This window comes from Haliotis asinina, chromosome 3 (assembly GCF_037392515.1).
Source record: "Haliotis asinina isolate JCU_RB_2024 chromosome 3, JCU_Hal_asi_v2, whole genome shotgun sequence".
In the NCBI taxonomy this organism is placed as follows: Eukaryota; Metazoa; Mollusca; class Gastropoda; order Lepetellida; family Haliotidae; genus Haliotis; species Haliotis asinina.
Genome location: NC_090282.1, coordinates 71,936,367 through 71,957,764, shown reverse-complemented (window position 1 = coordinate 71,957,764; position 21,398 = coordinate 71,936,367). Strand labels below are relative to the sequence as shown.

At 38.9% G+C, this 21,398-nt stretch overlaps 1 protein-coding gene and 1 pseudogene across 1 annotated transcript; one reads left to right on the top strand and one right to left on the bottom strand.

Moving 5' to 3' along the window:
- Nucleotides 1-4,773: 4,773 nt before the first annotated feature.
- On the bottom strand, nucleotides 4,774-6,311 carry LOC137279014 (uncharacterized; annotated as a pseudogene).
- Nucleotides 6,312-19,068: 12,757 nt separating this feature from the next.
- On the top strand, nucleotides 19,069-19,686 carry LOC137279013 (uncharacterized). Its single transcript, XM_067811499.1, has one exon. The coding sequence runs from the start codon at nucleotides 19,069-19,071 to the stop codon at nucleotides 19,684-19,686; it is 618 nt and encodes a 205-aa protein (XP_067667600.1).
- The last annotated feature ends 1,712 nt before the right edge of the window (nucleotides 19,687-21,398 follow it).

The following is a 21,398-nucleotide window of genomic DNA, read 5'->3' as shown; positions in this document are numbered from 1 at the left end:
TGTCTCATCTAAGCGGTGTCATATGAATCCCCGACGGATTTGACAGCTAATGTCCGTTTATACAAAGAATGACAGTTCGTGTCACCATGTATCAACAGGAAGATGCAGAATGATCGAAGCCTTTGTTGAATATGGAGATGTGATTATACAAACGCTTCAAGTCAAAAGTAAGCAGATATTTGGATGAGTTGTGCAGATTCAGAATATAAAGCAAAATACAACTCTTTAGTTGAGAGAACGTCTTTCTAAATATGCCTTGTTAATAAACACGCCATCGTTCAAATAACCAGGTGCAAGGGGACATTGTTTCTCAAAAGATATTTTCTGCCTTTTCTCTGCATTTTCTACTTCAGTGGAACAGTGTTCAGTAACACATATTTATCAGAGACGACTTACGGCTAACAGGGTTGGATGGTCAGGCTTGGTTGACACACCGTATTCAAACTGCGCAAATCGATGCGGGACCTGCTAGTCACTGGATGGTCTGGTCCAGATTCGATGTTTTACAGACCGCTGCCACATATCTAGAATATTGCCGAATGTGGCGTTAAACAACAGACCTGCAAACAAAAATGTTTGCGTTTTCTTGAATATATCTATTATGCGTTGAGATATATTTCGTGATGAAAAAACAGGTATGAAAAAATATGTTTGCATGTGCAATTTAGCAATGGCAGGGTCAGTTGTGTCAACAAGCGTCAATACCCTAGAAGGGACTCTTCTGGTCAATATGTATTGTTAATATATCATTGTTCCACGAAACGTGCAAAACACAAACTGGAAGACCAATCAACCAGGTCAAAACAATTTTGCAAAATAGTAACAAAAAATGTCGAATCAGTCGTGGACGTAACGTTGTGTAACGTGAGCTCGTTTTCAATATGGAGTTAATTACAAATTGAAATATATGTCCCAGTCAAGATAGAATCGATCACAGAAGTCCACAAGGACTAAACGCATTCTTTGTGTGTCACTGATCGCAGCAATTCTGACTAAATGCTTATAAGCCCATATCAAAGCACCGCGGTGGTTACGGCCCAAGCTACAGCTTAATCAAATAAGCTCAACACGTGGGCCCACTGGAACATTCAAAGAACATTTTTAGAGCTGTTACTTAGACAAATTGGCTTGTACGTGTATTTCTTTTCAAAATCGAGTAAGACTTTGCACGCGTTATTCACTTGTGAAACCACGGTAATTCGATTGCAAGTATAAATATTTTCATTGTGAACAATCTCATCATATAAAAGCCAAATTTCTGTCAATATTATTTTCGAAGAAAGATTTTTTTGATGAAGTAACAACTTACATACTTGTAATAAAATCAATAATATTTGAAAGTAAATAGCGTGATTAGAGCAAACTTGTTATCTTAACTATCTTAACTGTTAATACAATTCCAAAACCAAACGTGCAGTCCTAATGTAAAGCACCCCAGATCATCCAATGACGGCGTGTTCCACTGGATAGGGCGTCTGCAGTGAGTGAGTTTGTTTAGCCACATTTTTGTAATGTCTTGGTAAGGGACAACAGAAATGAGCTCCACACATTTTATCTAAACTGTGAATCGACCCATATTTTCGGCGTAACCATTACGCTACCCCAATGCCCTGTCATTCCGGCGTGCATACAGATACCTTTCTCCGTTTATGCACTTGGCTTCACAGCAACGATAAACGTCAATACACTCCAACACAACTCTCCACCATCATCAATATAGACGGATATTATATGCCTCAAGTCTAAATAGGTATTGCTTTATTTTAACGATAATTAGTGCCTACAAATATACACCGTCAATGGTTACATGTACGTGGAATTTAGAACTTACCAGCAACATTTCAGGATATACGCCATACTGAACCGAAACGCAAATCTGTGACGTTCTTTTGTCGACGCGATCAACTGTTATTCACAAATGGCTGTCTCTATTTCATGATAGTTACGGTATCAATTGATATTCACTTTGGATTAATGAAATTGTTCATTTTTTACAACAAAGTGAGCAGCTTTATGGTCTTGTTCGACGCGACTAGAACGGGCATCATATGATTTGTGGAATAGTCGGTTTCAGCTGAGGCAACACGCCACAGAATGGCGTTACATTATAGCATTTAACAGCTAAATGTTTGTATACGATTGTTCATTATTTACGGTTCAGGCGATATTCCAAAAACAATGTGCTTCACGGTAAAACATAAACTAGCGGAGAAACACAAAACTGCTGTAACATATCCCATAATTCCCGCCATCGTGAACTCAGACCGTCATTGTATTGATACATGATACAGGTCGCACTTAAGGGACGTGCTTTTTAAGGATATGTTTACTCTCGTCGCACCTAAGCACAAGGATCCAACAGAAATATATTTTTCCACAATACAACATTTTCTTACAGTCCAGAATAAAGGATGTTTTTATAATTTAAAAATGTGTTTTGAAGTAACGAACATGCTCGTAGTCCAGTTTTCCTGTGTGGGTTCCGGTGATACTAAGTGAACAGGTGAAGAACGTAAACAGAAACTTACATTTCGTCATGGAATCGTATCAACGACGATCGGACATATATAGGCGTAATTTCTTAAGAAATACTCACTTCGAAACCCAGGGCTAATATCGCTTGATCATTGTAAGAAAATCTTGAACGCATTTGGAAAAAGACACTGAAAATTTGTACCGAACCGCCGTTGAAGTACATCTGTAAGTAACTCTAAATGATATGCTATTCTGTCACTACCCGTCTCTCAATGATACAACAAAACGGACATCGAAAATATCAAAATAAACAGCAAAGGACTTGCAAGCTTGAATTCACAGTGATTCCCTCAAGTAAAAACACATCAGACAGTAAACCACTGTCCAACTGAAATCCTGGCACTCAATCAAAGAGGTTAAAGAAATGTTTTGAAAAAAATGACCTATAAAAAGATATGGACTCGAGATGCATGGTAATTGAGATGGCAGTTGGGGCATCTTCAGAAAGGGATTTGATGGCCACTGTGTACTGCTCCCACGAAGAAAATGTGTCCAGCTACGCTTGATTACTGAGTTGAGGAAACACTTCACACAGAGCGTAATAGGATGATCAATCAAGACGGTCCTTTTAAAATTCTATCAAATCAATCCCAGCCCATTCTCGTTGCCAGAAAGTGTAGGTTTGCACAAGATGATTGCCTGACATTACTGTCAAACCAAAGTCAATAGAAGGATGACGGTTGTTGATTTATACCTCCTCTCATTAGTGATTGTCATCCCAATGACAAGTCAAGTTTCTTTTCCCCTTTGAGCGCTATGCGGTTTCTGTGACTTATCGAGTAGTCAAGTTGTTTGTTTGTATGAATTACCTTGGTCCGTATACATATAGTACGTTTACATCGAACATGAATTACATGCAATGTCCCTGAAGGTTTTATGTATATTTCAGCTTTCAGTATAGAATATATTGTTCTCTTAAGATTAAGCTTTGACAAGCATCTACATAGATTATGTAATACACATACACTCTGAGTCCTCCTGAGAGGGTACGTCCAAAACATTCTATGTAAATTTAGTACGACCAAACGTTTAATCGTACTAGTATATTTGTTGTTTTTAATGATGGCTAAATTTCAATATAATCGCCAATGGCTGAGGGGATGCTGTAAATCCATCAGGGGTCCATGCAGTTAGCAACTGTACTGTAAGTCCCCATGGTCCCTAGTATGGTGATCGACCTTCAGTTGCTTCAGTTGCAACCCGTTTTTTATATTGTATTGTCCAAATAGTGGTATTTGTTTTAACTCTCCACACTAGTTTTAATTGTAACTTGTTGCACTGTCCTTTGACGACAGGTTTCTATAATGGGTACATATTTCGTTTCAGTATCAACATGTTCTCGTCACGATATGGCTGATATATTGCCGATGTGACGTTATATTTTAACTCACTCATACACTCATAGACTGTCAAAATTAGTGCATATCAACACTGTGGTATTACATAATGGTGTCTATAATTCTTTTAATATTTACACAAAAGGACAGAATTACACTCAACTTTAATTCTATTGTTACACATGTGACATAATCGCTGACCTCATTCAATTTCAAACCATCTTCCTTTGCTAGTTATTGATTTTAAAATGCATAAATTATAAATCAACATCTTATAATTACTTTTCTTTTTCTTTTATGTTCAAATACTTTAGAGAGAGATAGGTTACTGGTTCTAGTGAGCTTTTATACACACTGTATACATAACTGCATTATACATTATACATTGACTGCAATTAATTGCAACGTCCTTAAACATTTCAAGAAAAAATGAAACATCACCAACACATGGAGACAATCAAACATTCCCAAAACTATGAGTGAAAACATGCCATCGACCTAGACAACAGTTTTAGAATTTAAAAAGGTAGCCTGCGACCTCGTTGTATCGCGGTACTTAGCATATCCGTAATCATCAACAGAATTTGGAACACACGTGGCCTACTTCATCATGAAATCCGATTAACATGACATTTAATCAGTACATCTGTGAAGAAAATATTATTTCAACTTTTGATAGTGTTTCAGCGAGAGACATTAGACGAACGAAGACGGTTAGTATTTACCAAAGGAGATGACTCCATCGCATCGCGGTACACACTAAAACTCGGATTGCAAAGTGAAATAGGGAAAGAAAGTGAAATTTCTTTACTCACCTCAGTGTGAAAACGGTTGAGAAATTTTTTGGCTATCCAAGTTGCACAAAACTGTGTCAAATTAGTTTCACAGTCATTCAGAGAATTTATTCACAATGTGGACAGAGAAATTCACTGTGGCGCCTCACACAAGTGATGTCAGTGCAAAATGACAAATGGGTCCAGTGCTGACACTTGTCACACTGAGCCCACTTCACTATGACAAGATAGGGGAGGGACCTCATGGCTGGAGGACTGTTCTTGCCACAAACACAACAATTTTCATAGTCATCATCAGATGCATGGGAACAATTGCTGTTGTCTGAATCATCTACATGGTATGCCGATGGACCAGGCTGTGGACTGGAAGCAGAAGTGTTTGGTACTGCTGTTGAAGGTTTGTTTTTCTTTACCGGAGGAACAAATTCTTTCTTTTGAGTGTTGTCTTTTGTTGATTTCATGATGTTTACATTGTTCTGTTTAAGCAAGTTTCCTCCAAGATATGGTGGTACGAATCTCTCGGTTTGGCGGTCACTGAAGTGATTTTCCTCTCCTCAAAGAACTTTTGTGCTCTCTGTGAAAATGATGATGGACTACTAGCTGATGCCTGTGATGAGGATGGTGGAATGCTAGCTGATGCCTGCACTTCATTTTCCTTATTCTGATTCTGATCTTGTACAGCAGTATAGATATTAGCCGGTGAGACCAACATCTCAGGATATGCATGATTGCAAAGGGGGAAGATGCCAGATTTTCTGAATGCTGAAGTTGAGGGCTGGAGAGAGGGCTTTCAAGTATGGTTTAGGTGTGAGCTTGGCAACTTCATACTTTGTGATCTTCATTCCTGGATTCTGTTGAAGAAAGAGCTGGCATTCTCTGTTGTTCATACATGTAAAGGGTCCAAATACAGCAGCATCCAGTGGTTGTGTGATGTGGCTTGTGTGAGGTGGCAGCACGAATAAAATTATGTTGTGCATTTTAGCCCATTCCACAAGCGTCAAAGAAACATGTGATCTATGGCCGTCAAAGAGAAGAAGAGTCTTGGGTCCTGACGGATCTGTCGGAATACCAGCATACTTAATGAAGTGTTTGGTCAGATAGTCCTGAAATACATTTGTGCTGGACCAGCCACTTACTGACATGGAACCAGAGGAACCCGATGGAGCACCTTTCAGCAAGTCATCATTCCATCTCTTCCCAGGAAATACATAATAGGGGGGATGTAATTTCCTACAGCATTACCTCCTCCAATGATGGTTACTGTAGAGGACCTTGGTGACGTTACAGCCTGTGGTTGACATGTAGCATCACATACAATCTTGGGTGGTGCATGTTCAGTTGTCACACCCGTTTCATCCAAGTTAAAGACACGTTCAGGCTTGTCATGTAAACCATGAAGCGTCATGAGGGTGGCCAGTTCTCTGAAGTATGCAGAGAGGACTTCTTTAGATGCATATTGCGCTCGCAACATTGAGAGTTTCTGAGGTTTCGCCAATTTCAAGTCAGGTCAGCGTCTCAGGAAACCATAAAACCAGTTGTCACTCAAAGGTTTGTCAGTTGGTGTTTTTTCACCTTGAGTGACTGCGAAGTCTGCAGCAAGATATTGTACATTGAGTTTGGTGTACCCATAGCGTATAGAAGACATGTATTTAACATGTTCAACCAACTATTTCTCCTCTTCATGGGAGAGAAGGGTATCGCCACCCGGCTGTTCACCAACTGCAATATTACCCCTTGTCCTGTCCCGGAGAGTTGACTCTGGAACACCATACTGGCGCGCAGCACGATAAACTGACATCCCAGTCTGGGTGGCAGCAAATGCTTGGTGCAGACTAACAGGATCATACTGTCGTCTTGCCTTAGCAGGAAAATTGAGTTTTCTCTTAGCTTTGCGAAAATCCTGAAAAAGTATTATTTTTAAAATTGAAATCATTATTTCAAAAATGATTTCTTTTTAAAAATATTTGAATAAAAAAGAGAAAAGAATATTTCAGAAAATTTAATATCTTAAAATTATTTCATTTTCATTGTAATGTTCTTTTATATTTCATATAGATCTATTGTTTTATTATATACATGATTTCAACTATATTTCAGTGCAAAATATGATGTTAAATAATGAGATAATATGAATAAATAATTATGTGTACAAGAGTACTATAAAATTCTCTCTTAAAGTCTATTTTGTTTGAGTGTGCAAATTCGTTGTCATTGATCAGGGATCATTTTACATTTTCTTTCCTTATTTATATTACAACTTTTGGCATCCACCGGTAGATTAATATAGCTCCTAACGTCACTTCCGTTACCTTATATGGCACCAATAAGATGCAGGCGACCTAGTTCAGATCAAGTGGGAAGGGTCATAAACGACACGTAAATATTATTGTAAGTATGTCATGGATGGGGTTGAAACACATTCCAAAAGATTCCAGACTTTAATGTTAACATTTCTCCTGGATAATACTTACGAAGATTTGATACATCGTGCTCGTTTTCCAAAATGTAAACAAGCGACTGACGTCTGACTGCCGATTTACATATGCAAATGACCGCTAGGAGGCGTGTCTCGAGCGGAAAACCGGAAATACCGTTTGCCGCGATACCATGAATGCCGCGATACAACGAGGTCCGAGAAAGTATTACCAAAGAAATACAACTTGTATTCACATAATATATATGAATGTACTGAGAGCAGAATGACTGCAGAAGACGAACTGGATGATTCATACTAATTGTTCCAGACGTGTAACAGATTCCCGATACCTCAGTGGCATTGTTAATGGTGCTTTGTTGGAATTGAACACTGATATAGTCAGTCTGTGATTACCTGGTGATGATCAAAGACAACGGGAAAGAAGATTCGTGATGTGTAATTTGATTACTGCCAAAGAGGTGTCACTTTTCGAATTCATTTAGCATCAGGCTCTACAGCTCCAAATCCAGTAGAATGTCTAAAACAAGGACCAAAATAAACATGGGTACTCTTTGATCTCATTCTCGTAAGATGAACGTCAAAGGTGAAGAAACACAAATCAAATTTCTACTTAAAGATTTCTGTACAGATGTGAACTGATGAAAAGGAACATATTTGATTATGAATGTATTATGAATAATACTTCAGCATGTGGTAACTACGGACATGAAATTTGCTGCATGAAATGTCCACGGGCAGAGACAAGGTGCCATACGGAACGCACATAAGCAAACTATGTCTCTCTTTGTCTCATAATAATATTACTAGTACTATGCTTGTGAATAATTGATGTCATATTTGAGTTAGTTGATATTTAACGTAACAACGAAACTATTGCAGCCATATATTGATGATAACAATTTAAGTTATGTCAGTATTAAAATCAATAAATTGAAAACGTAAAAGAATGTCATCGAAGGACAGTAAAAAGAATAGGCCATCGCAATTAAAGTGGAAAATACGATATGAAAAACGGGCTATAGACCGCCAACAACTGAAGGTAAATAACCATACTAGGGTGCATGGATATCATATTTGAAGTGACAGATAATGTGAATATGACCTGAGTAGTTTGTTTTCATATCAACTGTTTACAACATCGGATAGAAATATCTTGACTGAGAGAAAATATGCCAAATGAAACTCATAACATTTCATAGTGATTATACACCCATTTCCTGATTAGTCTAGGTGTGTAACAAAGATAACTAGTCACGCATCACAAGTATTCCTCAAAATCACACAACCAGGAAGATGTCATGATGGAAATCAAGATTAAATTTGCAACATTTGGTGTAAACAGGTAAATCGGCAATGTTGTGAGTGAACAGGTACAACAGCAGCATTTGAAGTGAATAGGCACGGCAATGGAAGCCATGATGTTGCTCTTCAAAAGCGTTATTTCGTATAGCCAATTCCAGATGGTCAAAAGAAAGGTGTGAAAACATCATATTTCCATTACGCTCATACGGCTCATGGATTTGCAGGAACCCTGAACTGTGTCAGCCAATAATAACATGACTAATAGCATTACTTGTGGTTATTCTGAGGGACCTTTTCATTTGTTATACGATACTCATACAAATCAACACCTCACCTTAGCACATGGTGGTTTATACTTAATAGGAGAGCATAACATCCCTTTTTCATTTCCAGTACACGTAGCGTAAAAGTGGCCAAATTACCAACCTTCTCTTTTTAGATGAATATTTCTTCATATAATATTTTTCTTCATATTTCTCTAAGTGCTTCGATCTGCCTTCAATGCAAACAAACCGCGCATAATCCGCGATCATATAGGCACTCTCTCTCTACAGAAACTGCTTAATCCAAATAAATGCCATGCAAGGAAAACACGTAGCACTCATCTTGCAGACAGGTCCCTGAGTCTAGAACGATGTTATATGGCTGTAGATGTCATACAGTTACTCAAGCATCAAGATCAAAGCATTTATGTGTGAGATTTCATTGTGAGATTCATGAACCAACAAATAAAGCGTAGGGACACAAATATTCGTCTAACGATAAATGTGGGGAAAACTTTCGTTGAGTTATTAGTCTGAAGGTTCAGATGTACAGCGGTTTTGAAAGGAGGTCATTAAAAGGCATCTGTTTGATGAATGCTTCCGAGATGGGATTTTATGCAACCTGAAAATAGACATACTCCGATATCTTGTGTGAGAGGCATTGTGCGAACATAAGGGGAAGGATGTTTCACCTCAGGGTTTATCATCAATGCATTCATAATGCATTCAATTTGGCATATGAATAGTGAATGCAAAGTGGTACTGAATTTCGGAGCACATGCTTTGATAACGGAAATCATCCCATGCTTTATGGTGGTACTCCTTGACCAAAATTGAACACACTCTATGACGCAAGATCATCGGTGGTGATCGCTGATTCAATAATATCGTTGCTCGTGTGCATATTTGCTTACATGTTGAGTGTAAGTAGAATACTTTTGCAGTAGTCTGAACTACAGAGAACATACGGTTGAATGCTCGGGAAAGGAGACATACTCTCATGCAACTGATTCTGGTTTGATGCTAAATGCAAGCAGTTAAGGCTAACATGTTGTAAAGTAATATTATCCAAAGGACAACTAACACCAAATTAGATCATAGTTCTGAAGGACAAATAATCCCCAGGGTAGGGCCTAAATCAGTCCGTGTTCTCAGATCAGTCAAATCGACGCTGTCGCGAAACACGACTTACTTTTCTTTCATGTAACAAGTTTGCATGTAATCGCCATGGATCAATAGAAACAGATACTCCGATATTATTATTCAGTCCTTTGGAGAGACTTTCACTTCGTCACTAACTTGTCAGCTCTAAACGGAAACCTGTGTTGTAGATTCCTCAGCTTCAGAATGTACAATTAAACTTAATAAGATGAAGAGAATGGTGGCGCTGTCAATATCGAGATCAAATTTGTATCATTGCTTTAATGTTTAGGAAATTTGTAAGTTGATGACGGCCATGTTTCATGTGTCATGTGTCCACAGGATGCCAATTGCTAATTCTGAGATACCCTGGATTAGTGAGAGTCTGGTAATTCAACTGTGGATCTCAAAACATATTGACTGATGTGTAAGGAAGATATTATCTGAATATGAAAGTCATTATTTAACAGTTGAGACTGGTTTCAGCTGTTTATCATGCAAGTTCATTCTCCATCTGCTGTACCCTATATTTTCAAATTTTAAAACGATTAATGTCACAGAAATGCTGACAAATATATGGCAGCTTTGTGGAAATTGTTATCGAGGTGCTAGTTTTCTTTTTATATACAAAGTATTGGCAATTTAGATTAACATAACTAGAAGTACAAGGATGGTACTCAACCCCCCAAAAGTACTAGAATTTGTACTTTTCTAAGAAAGCGAAATCCCAAATATGACATATGTTGAAGTACAATGAAACAAACACTGACAGTTCTACATTTGTTGTTCCAACTATTTTTTTGAAGCACTGATTCTACATGTAGCTAAAAGATTATATTACGACTACCATGGTGCATGGATGCGTTTCACGCCTTGTTTCAAAGACGCCGTTTCAAATAGTGTTTCACCTTTAACAGCATGAACATTATTTATATAATGAGAAGAACATTGGGGTGGAGGCACTCAAAATATTTAAAATGGACGAGAAAACTAGGAAGAACAGAAATCATTTCAGTTTGTCGCTGTTGAAACATGTACGAAATGAATTAGGATGTTTATTTAAGTTAGTCTGTTACATATTACAGCCTATAAGAATATACGTTTAATGTCTGGTGGTATCTACTCTGTATGCATGTGGCACTTAAACAATAACACAACTGTCTAACACATAGGTCAGTCAATGAATATCAAATACCCACTCAGAGACTGAATGACTTTACGAAGTTTATTCATGCAATCTGTTTACTCAGTGGTCTGAAGTATCATGAATGTGTTGACGTGGTGTCGAGGCTAAACGCTAAATCGTGAGAAGGATGTCTTTACGGTCCAAGCTTCGACCCGTTTGAGTACTGCACATCGATATCAAACTTGTGTCTCCTCTTTTATGCGACAGCAGTTCAACTGCAATGCCTTGAAGTAAGCATTCGCAACGACTGGCTCAGCGTGTAGGTAATATGCCCTGGTAAGGTTCGCGCCTTGCCTTCAGACAGCAGAGAGGCACTTCTAAACATTTACTAAACACAGACAAACACAATATCGTATCAGGCAACGTCATGTTTATTCCAAGAAAGACTTTTCAATACATCAGCGGAAAGATATTCCGAGATTAATTGAATGCAAGAGTATCATAGCCAGTCTAAGACAAAGAAGACATCCGTGTCCAGAAGGCACGCTTTGAACACAATTCACTCCCTGGATCCTTAATTCTAATCAGGTTTCTCACGGAGACTATAAATAAGGGATGCGTTTGTGTACATCGTCTTGGCGTCTGTTTGGTCTGTTAAGAAACAGTTAGTCCAATACATTTGACTTTTGATGCTCTAACCATCTAATACAGAAAACAATTTCATTGACAACTTTTTGTTTCGTGTAGAATTTACATTCAAGCTATAATTTAACTCAGTATAAGAAAGGATTAACAGGTGTATGCACGGTTTGACAGTGATCGTATCAGTTATCAGAAGAGATGCCATTACCATAGAAACAATAATGGCAGGCAATGTATATCAGTATACATCGCGGTTCTAGACCGACAAAGTGGCAGTCAAATCAATATGGTCAAAACAAGCAGTAACCCTTAAACAAAATGATTATGATCTTGATTCAATTCTGTGCGTAATGTTGCGTGGCGATAGCTCTTGCTATGATAAAATATATAATTGATGGGAAAAAAATGTTCCACGACCGAAAAGACCAAAACCGATTGAACACATTTTCCATGTGTCATTGATCACAGCACTATATCGTCAATCGGCTTCCTGTTCTGACTAAATACTTCCTAATCTCAGATTAAATCTCTAAAGTGATTGTGGGTAATCATAAGAGCTCAACACATGGGGCCCCGAGAACATTAAATTTTACAGAACATTTACAGAGTTCTAGCTCGTTTTTTTATTACGTTTTTCGAAGAAGTGGACCAAAACGTCGTTGGACGTGTTTGCAAGCAATACTTGGACTTTTCAGTTTAAAGAAGTATGTTATCTCATGGACAACACATTAGAACATGTTATTGTAGAATATCAGATGATGTCATTTGTCGCAAATTACTCTATTTGATCATGTGAAGACTTCAAGACTGTAATAAAAGAATCTGTATTGTAATGTGTGGCGTCACTCTGTAGAACACAGCGGTTCTCGTAGCCATCTGACAGAAAATAGGACGATTAATTACATCTGCTTTACTGTTGCTCTACATCATAAATATTTATATTGGTACCATCGTAACTTCACAAATGTGGAGATGCGAATCCTTCAGCTTATATGGCTTGGGAATTAAGAATTGCAGCTATATAATACAAGCAAAAAGTATGGGAAATCCCTAAGATGTCATATGCATATACTTAAACGTGGCGAAGTCATTTATATAGCAAATGTAAATTCAGCTTTTTGTGTGCTGAATGGGCACTTTAAACGACATGCTAGAACATGCAGTAAATCAACTGATTCAATATTCGTTGAGTTTGAGTGAAATGAAGCATTGTCAAAAACAACGAAAAACAAGGGTACAGAAACACACGACCACTATGTTTGATTCCATCGCCCAAACACAACAGACTAGTGCAGGTGGAAGACGGACGTCCCATGCAGCTTGTGGCAACAGGGCACTGGCAGTTGTGGATCGGTTCCAACGTCCTTGGAGGACAACACATCGGCAATCTGCCCTTGATGATTTTCTGGGTCCTCCAGAGAGAAAGCCAGTTCTGTACTCTACCAGTGACCTGTAACCTGTCCCGCTGTCTGTGAATGACAGTAGGAGACACCAAATGATAAGGGCGTTGAGCAACACTTCTTATGTAACCAAGCAATGGCCCTGCTTCTCTTGTGGACACATAAACGTTTGCGTTGGTCTGGCTATTGCACAGTGAAGGCGTTGTAAGGCTTCAATGCTGCTAGTAGTTTCTTATGAAGGAAACGTTGCCACAAGCTACATTGGACGTCTGTCTTCCACATGCAATAGGCTGTTGTATTTTGGTGTTGGAATCAAGCATAGTACTCGAGTGTTCCATCACCGTTGTTTATCGCTGTTTTGACAATGTTTTATTTCACTCAAACTGAACGAATATTGGTGTTACGGTTAAGAACTGTGACAAACAATGTAAGAAATCCCTGTGAACCAGCAAAACAGAACAAGTTTATAACATTCAGATATTATATCATTTAGAAACGAGAGAGCACGTTATACAAAGTCAAAAGTCAATTTCACAATATCGATTGCAAATACAATACAAGTGACAAAATTTAAGGCAATGGGTCACAAAATATATAGTATAGCAAACTCATCAAAGTCTTAGTGTGAATGAGAAACAGCCATGCACAATGCAACACAGTGAGCAGTCTGACAGCAGTAGATGAGGCGTTGACGGATAAACCGTTGGCAGCGATTTGATGTTGATATACGCCAGTGAATGAATGTGAAAGTGTCCCTCACAACACGGCAACTAGCCTTTATAATTATATGTTCAGTCATTTCCCTAAGGTACGAGCACCTACGGCTATCGCCAACACCGTAGAATGCCCCAGAATAACCTCCCGGAAGTAAACAAACAGGAAGTGAAGGGCAGATAATTCCCGGAAAACCTGAATCCTAAAAATGCGGATCATCTATTATGCGAAATGTGACCCATCATAATTATTATTCAAAACACTAAACGCTGTGACCCAATAATAATTGTTACTTAATTAATAACAAAAACATACAGAAAATACACACTCATAACATTTGGATAAGTTGCTTCTCTACGTGTTCTAACTTGTCGTTAAAAGCACCAAGAGTTGCTTTTGACTTATGGTATAAATGGAATCACCACGTTGAAGCTTATATATATGTGGGTGTTCTCAAACGTTTAGGAGTACTACACATGTGCTATGGCTGCACAGATTTTACCATCATAACCTCTGAATGTTGCCAGTCACACACACACACACACACACACACACACACACACACACACACACACACAAACCCCCAAAACACACACACACACACAAACCCCCAAAACACACACACACACACACACTCACTCACTCACACTCACACACACACACACATGCACACACACATATTTTAGCGTTTGTGTTATAATGTTATCCTCGAGAACATCACTAGTATAGTAAGCATTATTCAGAGATTGTTTAAATCCAGCTGGGGTACGATGCAGGCAGCATAGTTAAGTCCCAAGGTCCCGAGTGGATTGACAAAAAGCGCTGGTTGCTGGCGATCTATAGCCTATTACATATTATAACGTTATCAGTGGTCATATTGTAATGGTTGCAAATTAGTTTCATCTCTCTATCTGGACATTGTAATTCTATTGTAGTCCCCTCTTAAATACTCTAATACTTAGTCACGACATCAAATAAAGTCGAAATAACTTGATATATTACAACAAAGAATACACTACCTTAGGGATGAATAGAATAGCATGTGCACATAGAGAAAGGAAGGTTTGATCTTTCCAGCCGATGTTATGGAGCCAACTGTTAACCCCGATACCTGTAACATTAGGGGTATGAAACAGGGACTGGCCAGTAGGGAGCAGTGTGCTCTCTCTGAAAAGGCTGTTCATGTAAATTTTCATTTGCCTAGCCCCATAATAGAGCCTCAGTACGGACGAGTTCACGATATTGTATTTAGATTTACATCATCCCTTCAGCTTCCAGCAATTTAGTCACACCTAGTCATACACAATCCACATATGCTACGATTAAAACAATTGAAAGTTGTAATTTTCTTCGAATGTTTGGGGGTTACGCACCCTCTCGGGACGAAATTAAGTTTACAATATTTTAACCCCTCTCGACGATACAACAAATAACAATCTTAGTTGCCAATTCAAACTTCCAATCATAAAATGTTTATCTATTTACAAATCAGATAACACATCTAATACTATAATCAAATGAGAACTGCTATTAGTCAAAAGATACTTCATAGTTAGTGATTTGAAATATTCATCCCTTGTTATGGACTATTCTACACTGTCAAGCAAGATATGATTGACAGCGATTCTTTCATCACAAGCGGTGCAGAACGGAGCTCAGTAGATCACAATGTGTCACTTAATGTACATTTATTTTGAACAAATTGTTATTTTTGCCAGCGAAGAGAACAACTTCTAATCATATCGGGAAACGGATCACCAACCTGAACAGATCATACGTCATGGGATGGCAACAGTCGACACGTAATGTGAAGATGTTTTTTGTTATTGCTGTGGCGTTGACATGACACTGCATACTGTTATGTTTTTTTCAGCGTCACGCCATCGTGTCCCCAAGAAAGTCTTGAGATTGATAATATTGTCTTTAAAGACAACACATAAATGAAACGGGCATCATCAACACGAATCTCAAAATACCCTTGCGATGGAGTTTTGCACGGGGGACCAATAGCAGAGGCCATATTTCACGTACATCACGCAAGGGCTACTCACACCGCATAAAAAGATTTTAAGACTTTTTAAAAACTCATCAAATTCTACAAATAGGGATGGGTTATAAACCTGAGGAAGTAAGGCAGTTGGAATGTGTAAGATCAGTGAAACATTAGAAGAAATATGGCAAAATATACACCAAAAACAATACCCTCGTACATTTGTAATAAAACACAAAATGATATACCGATCCGTTAATCTAGGATTTAGCATCGCACATATTGAAAATATCAAAGAAACAGCGAAGGATTCAATTCAGAGAGTGATTGTTCTGCAACAAAGCACGTGTGAAAGTGCATCACTGTCCAAACTGATATCGTGCCACTTGCTCATACGATGAAAATGTGTCCAGCTATGCTTGATTACTCATGGGAGGAAACATTTTACACAAGGTGCAATATTATAATAGGCCATAGAAACCCTGCAACGAGAATGTCAAAACAGATTCAACAAAACAACGATAAAAACATGAGAGGATGTGGTGATTAACATTAAAAAGTCGCAGTATGCGGATGAAGTGTAGTCTTTGCTGGCATTTCTTAATGATAAAATCTGCATTTGCTTTCCACGATAATTTATTGGCAATGATAGTGCAAAGTTATTTATACTCTGTTACGATATCAACAGCGGTATTGTCAATTTCAGCAGGTTCAACCTTATCCTTTTTGGTCCTGAAATCTACAATAAGTTCCTTTGTCTTCTTCACTTTAAACAAGAGGAAACTGTCCTTACACCAAGATACAAAGTTCCGGATTTCGTCTCTGTAATGCAGTTCATGGTCAGTGATCAGACCTACAAGAGCCGCATCATCGGCAAATTTGACAGTGAGGTAATCGGAATGGTGGCTTGTGCAATCATTTGTGTATAAAATGAAAAGCACGGGCGAGATGACGCAACCCTGGGGAGCTCCAGTATTATTGACAAGTGTAGATGAGATAACAGAATTAAAATTAACGAATTGTGATCTTTGGGCTAACAAGCTTTCAATCCATAATAAAAGATTACCATGTTATTGCCAGTCATAGTTTTAACGCTTTGCCATGCTTGACGACTGTTGTTCTCACGAAACTAGGATTCGACCTTCTCCTTGTATTTCACTTTACACTTCCGAGTTTGAATCACGATATCTTTCTGAACTGATCTCATCAGATTTGAGTCTTTGGCACAGAATGATCTCTTTTTGTCATTCAGCAGGCGTGTCATTTCCTTTGTTACCCAAGGCATGTTGTTGGGGAAGATCTTGATATCTCTCCGGGGAATGACGTTATCAACACAGAAGTTTATGTGGCCATTACTACGTCCGTTAGTTCATTGATGCCATCATGGTTTTCGAGAAAAAGATCCCAGTCTGTGCAGTCTAGGCATCCCTGAAGACACTCTAGAGATTCCTGGTTCCGAACTCGAACTGACTTTGTCTATACGGGCTCTCTCGAAAGTCCTCGACTTCTCGTTGTGCCAAGGTTTATAAGTACCAACAAAACATGCAAAACAAAAAGGTAAACGTGCTGGAGAAAGTCCTCGTTGTGCCATGGTCCGTTCCCATTTCCTCGTTCGCCTAACTGAGAGACATTCGTAACCAACCACGTTTCACAAAGAGTCATATTAAAATACCATGATTATGTACATTTTACAGTCAAACCTTGATTTCGTTTTGGTATATTTCCGGTATTTCATATCCGATTAAACAACGATCAACCACAATTCCAGAATTAATAGTACCGCCATGGAATGCTTTGGCAGCAGATTTGTAACATTTGGTGCGAAGAGGAGCATTAGCAACATCTGGAGTAAACATGCACGGGGATTTCTGCCATGAAGTTCTTTAAAACCATGATTTGGTAGAGCCAGTTAAAGTTGGTGAAACAGACCATAAAACTAACAGTGGAAAAACATATTATCTCCACGCTTCCCGTTTCATCTGGTCATGAAAGAGCCAGAGCAAGATGATTAAAACGCCCACACAGATGCAGTACTTAGGGTTATCCTGAAACAAATTATGAAATTATACCCAAACCCTCCACCCAAGGACATGCTGCCTTAAGATTAATACATGTACCACTATGAATCCGATCGTAATAGTATAAGCGAGACCCTTTGCAATTCGTTTTACACTAAATGTCAGCGTTACTTCTGATAATCATTATGATTACTTATTTATAGTTCTAAACATTCTGTGAGAACTCTATTAGTCAAACAAACAAAAGGTGACAGTAGTTTCCAAATCAAACACAATGTGGTTAATCCGTTTCCATATAGACACTATCCTGGTTAGCGATACAGAAGTCGCCTAATGCCACAATCCGTACTCCAGGGAAACACGTAATATCCATCTCGCAGACAAAGCCGATACAGAGCGGTGTCGTACGGCTGTTAGATGTCATATATTTACGCAAGCACCAAGATCAAAGATACTATTTGCCAGAACCGTTCTGTGAGATTCATGAACACTTGAGGCAAAGGAAAACCAATATTCTTCAAACGATAAAAATGTGGGAACGCTTCGTTGTAATGCCTGAAGGATCAAATGTACAGTTGTTTTGAAAGCGTTTTTTTTAAAAGGGATAGCTGCAAAAAGCGATTCTGACAACATGAGTCGAGACTGTGACAGATCGATGTCCTGTATGGGAGCGAATGTGTGAAAATAAGGGACCTTAAGTTTCAAACTCAGGGGCTGTCATCAAAGATCGGTAGTCCTGATGCATTGGTGTTTGAATAGTCAATGTTGAATGGCAGTGAATCCTCCACTACGTCGGCTTTATTTTGTTGAAAGGACAATTAATGATCCCTGGTTTTATGGTGGTGTTCCCTTGCTAAGAATGAGCACAAGTGATATGATGCAAGATCATTTCGGAATTTTTCTTGATGCAGGCAACAGTTTCCCAAAATTCTGAATCATGTGTGAACCAAGATGAATAGCAGAGAACATCCATCCCACAGTTTGCCAGATCATTTGCCAATTGGAACGCTGATTGCAGGTATTGCTACGAGTATCATTATTTTATGGGCAAAGGGTCCATAGAAAACAAGGATGCCCTTCCAGTTCTGTCTTAATTTTATTGACATAAACTAGTTTCCAAAAGAAACGATACCATTTGTTTCAAATTAGTTTATTACTAAGTGATTGTTTTTTACAAAAACGTGCCAATCCATATTGAGACGTTTCTCGCTCTAGCATGTTCTGCATAAAAACTGTATAAAACGGAGGGTCTCCCCGTTGATATCACAGCAACAAAAAGAACACAAGACATGCCACGTTTGACAGCCAGAGAGAGAGAGAGCAGTTGAATTATCCAGCAAGGAGCGACACACGTCGACGTCGCCAGAAGGATGGGCTACGCACGCATCACCATCACCAGATTGATGCAGCGGCTACGACAGAGAGGTCACACGTCAAACAGGCCCAGGAGTGGAAGACCACGAGTAACCACACGCGGTGAAGGTCGTTACATCCTGGTAATTCACCCGAGGAACCGCACCGCAACAGCGACGTCCACGGTGGCTACATCACTGGGTCACCGGATCAGTCGACAGACTGTCTACAGCAGACTACGACAGTATGGTATTCGGCCCCGTCATCCCAACTGCGGGCCGCTCCTTACGCCTCGATATCGGCACGACAGACTGATGTGGGCCAGGCGAGTCCGATTGCTCATCTTCAGAAACAATCGACGGCAGCTTATTTTCCGAAGAGTTGTAATTCGTAATTCGTGTAAATCTGAATGCGCAAGTTATCGTGATGACATCTTACGACCTGTTGTGGCGCCTTTTCTTCAGCAACAACCTCGTGGAATTATTTTCCAACAGGACAATGCAAGGCCACTTCACAGCAAGATTGACACAGTGCTTCCAGTCAACGTTCAGGACTTGGAACGATGTCTTCTCGAGGAATGGCAACGCATCACTCCCAACGTCATCAGTCCGCAGGCGTGCTCTGGCGTGTATTGAGGCTGACGGTGGACATACCCGCTACTGACTTGACTTTGAGGCGTTTCAATTGATATTTCATATAGTTTCTCTGATTAGTGCTCTAAGGAAATGTTCATTTTTCGATCTCACCCATCTTTAAAGTCTTGTCAAAGTCAGTGATCAAATGTGACTGAAATGAATTCTTTTACAGATATTTATCAAAAGAATAACACCAATCTTAACCGTGTCTATTGTTCTCTTTTTTTACTTTTTGTCGTTGCAAACAAGGGGCATCGTTTCTTTTGGACACTAGTTTAGAATTAAACCATAAGCATGTTTGAATTAATCACCTGCCAACCCTTGTTCAGCAAGATCGTGCTTGATTGTATTCTGAACGCTGGGGATAGGACCAAATTGGAAATGCATTCATTCAAACTAGACATACCGGTATGACAAGAGCTATGCGAGGACTAAGAACTCTTCGTAAGACGTTTATCCGGTTATTCCCGTTTTTTTATATTCGAGTTTCAGAACTATGACCTTGTGGGAAATGTCGGTTGTCTAACAGGGATATGAGACACACTCTCCTGCAGATCATATAACTGTTGTTGATAGATGCTAGAAATTAAGGCCAACACATTCTCCAGAGCACAACCAATGACCAAATAAAATCAAACGCTTGAGAAAAACATCCAAAATGATCTCAACACAAAGGCCTAAGACAGTCCCTATTCTCAGATCGGTCAACTTGACGCGGACAATCACGATGCCCTTCTTCAGTTTTATGTAACAAGTGTCTGCCTAATTGCGAGCTATGAAAAGAATCGGATACTCTTATATGATTCAGTCGGACGGAAAGAACTACATTTTGTCACTGACGCCAGCCTTAACGAACTGAAATGTCAATATCAAATTTTTGTCGCTGCTTTAGTTCCAGAAATCTGTAACTCAAAGTCGTTCATAGGTGTGGAGTTCACCAACTGTTAATTCTGCGTTTCCCGAGAGCTTGAGAAATCTGAACGTTTAGACTGATGTTCCAGGAAGGAAGTTATTTGTAAATGAAAAAAAATTCTTATGAACTGTCGCTTCATACTTCACGATCAATATCAGTCTATTAATCAAAGATAAAACAAGCTTTCAGACGACTGTAATTATCAAACATGAGATGTGTTAGTATAATTGGGGAATTCACATTTTTTTTCACAAATCTATTTCATTAACTAGCACGTATGTAATGCATCATTGAATGACTGTACACTATAATGAGGCAGAAGGATGTAAGTGTCAGGGCGAGTAAGACGAACGTACAGAGCGCTTAGAGAATGTAATAATGACAGACAGACTTATACTTTGTGTGAGTATGTGGTCAAAGTGCTTTTGTTTCAGAATGTATGTAGTCACTGCCTCTCTTGTTCCTTCTTGTGATTCTTGAAGAAGAGCTGTTCGTGATTAGACTGAATGAAAACACTTCTTAAACGGTGAAATTTGACACTAAAATAGGGAACGAAGGTGACTAATGCATGCTTTGCAAGGTAAAGCTTATTTGGAGTGTGTGTGGAGTGTCATTACGTAAAGTAAGAATGTGAACAGTGCATAGTGGATGTATTTCACGCTGGGACATTAATTATACTATGACCAATCATAGCATAAGAAAACAACACAATCCGCATTTGCACATAGAGCGACGACACACCAATGGTATCACGATATGAGCATGATTTACTCAATCTATCAATTCTAATCAGTCTTTA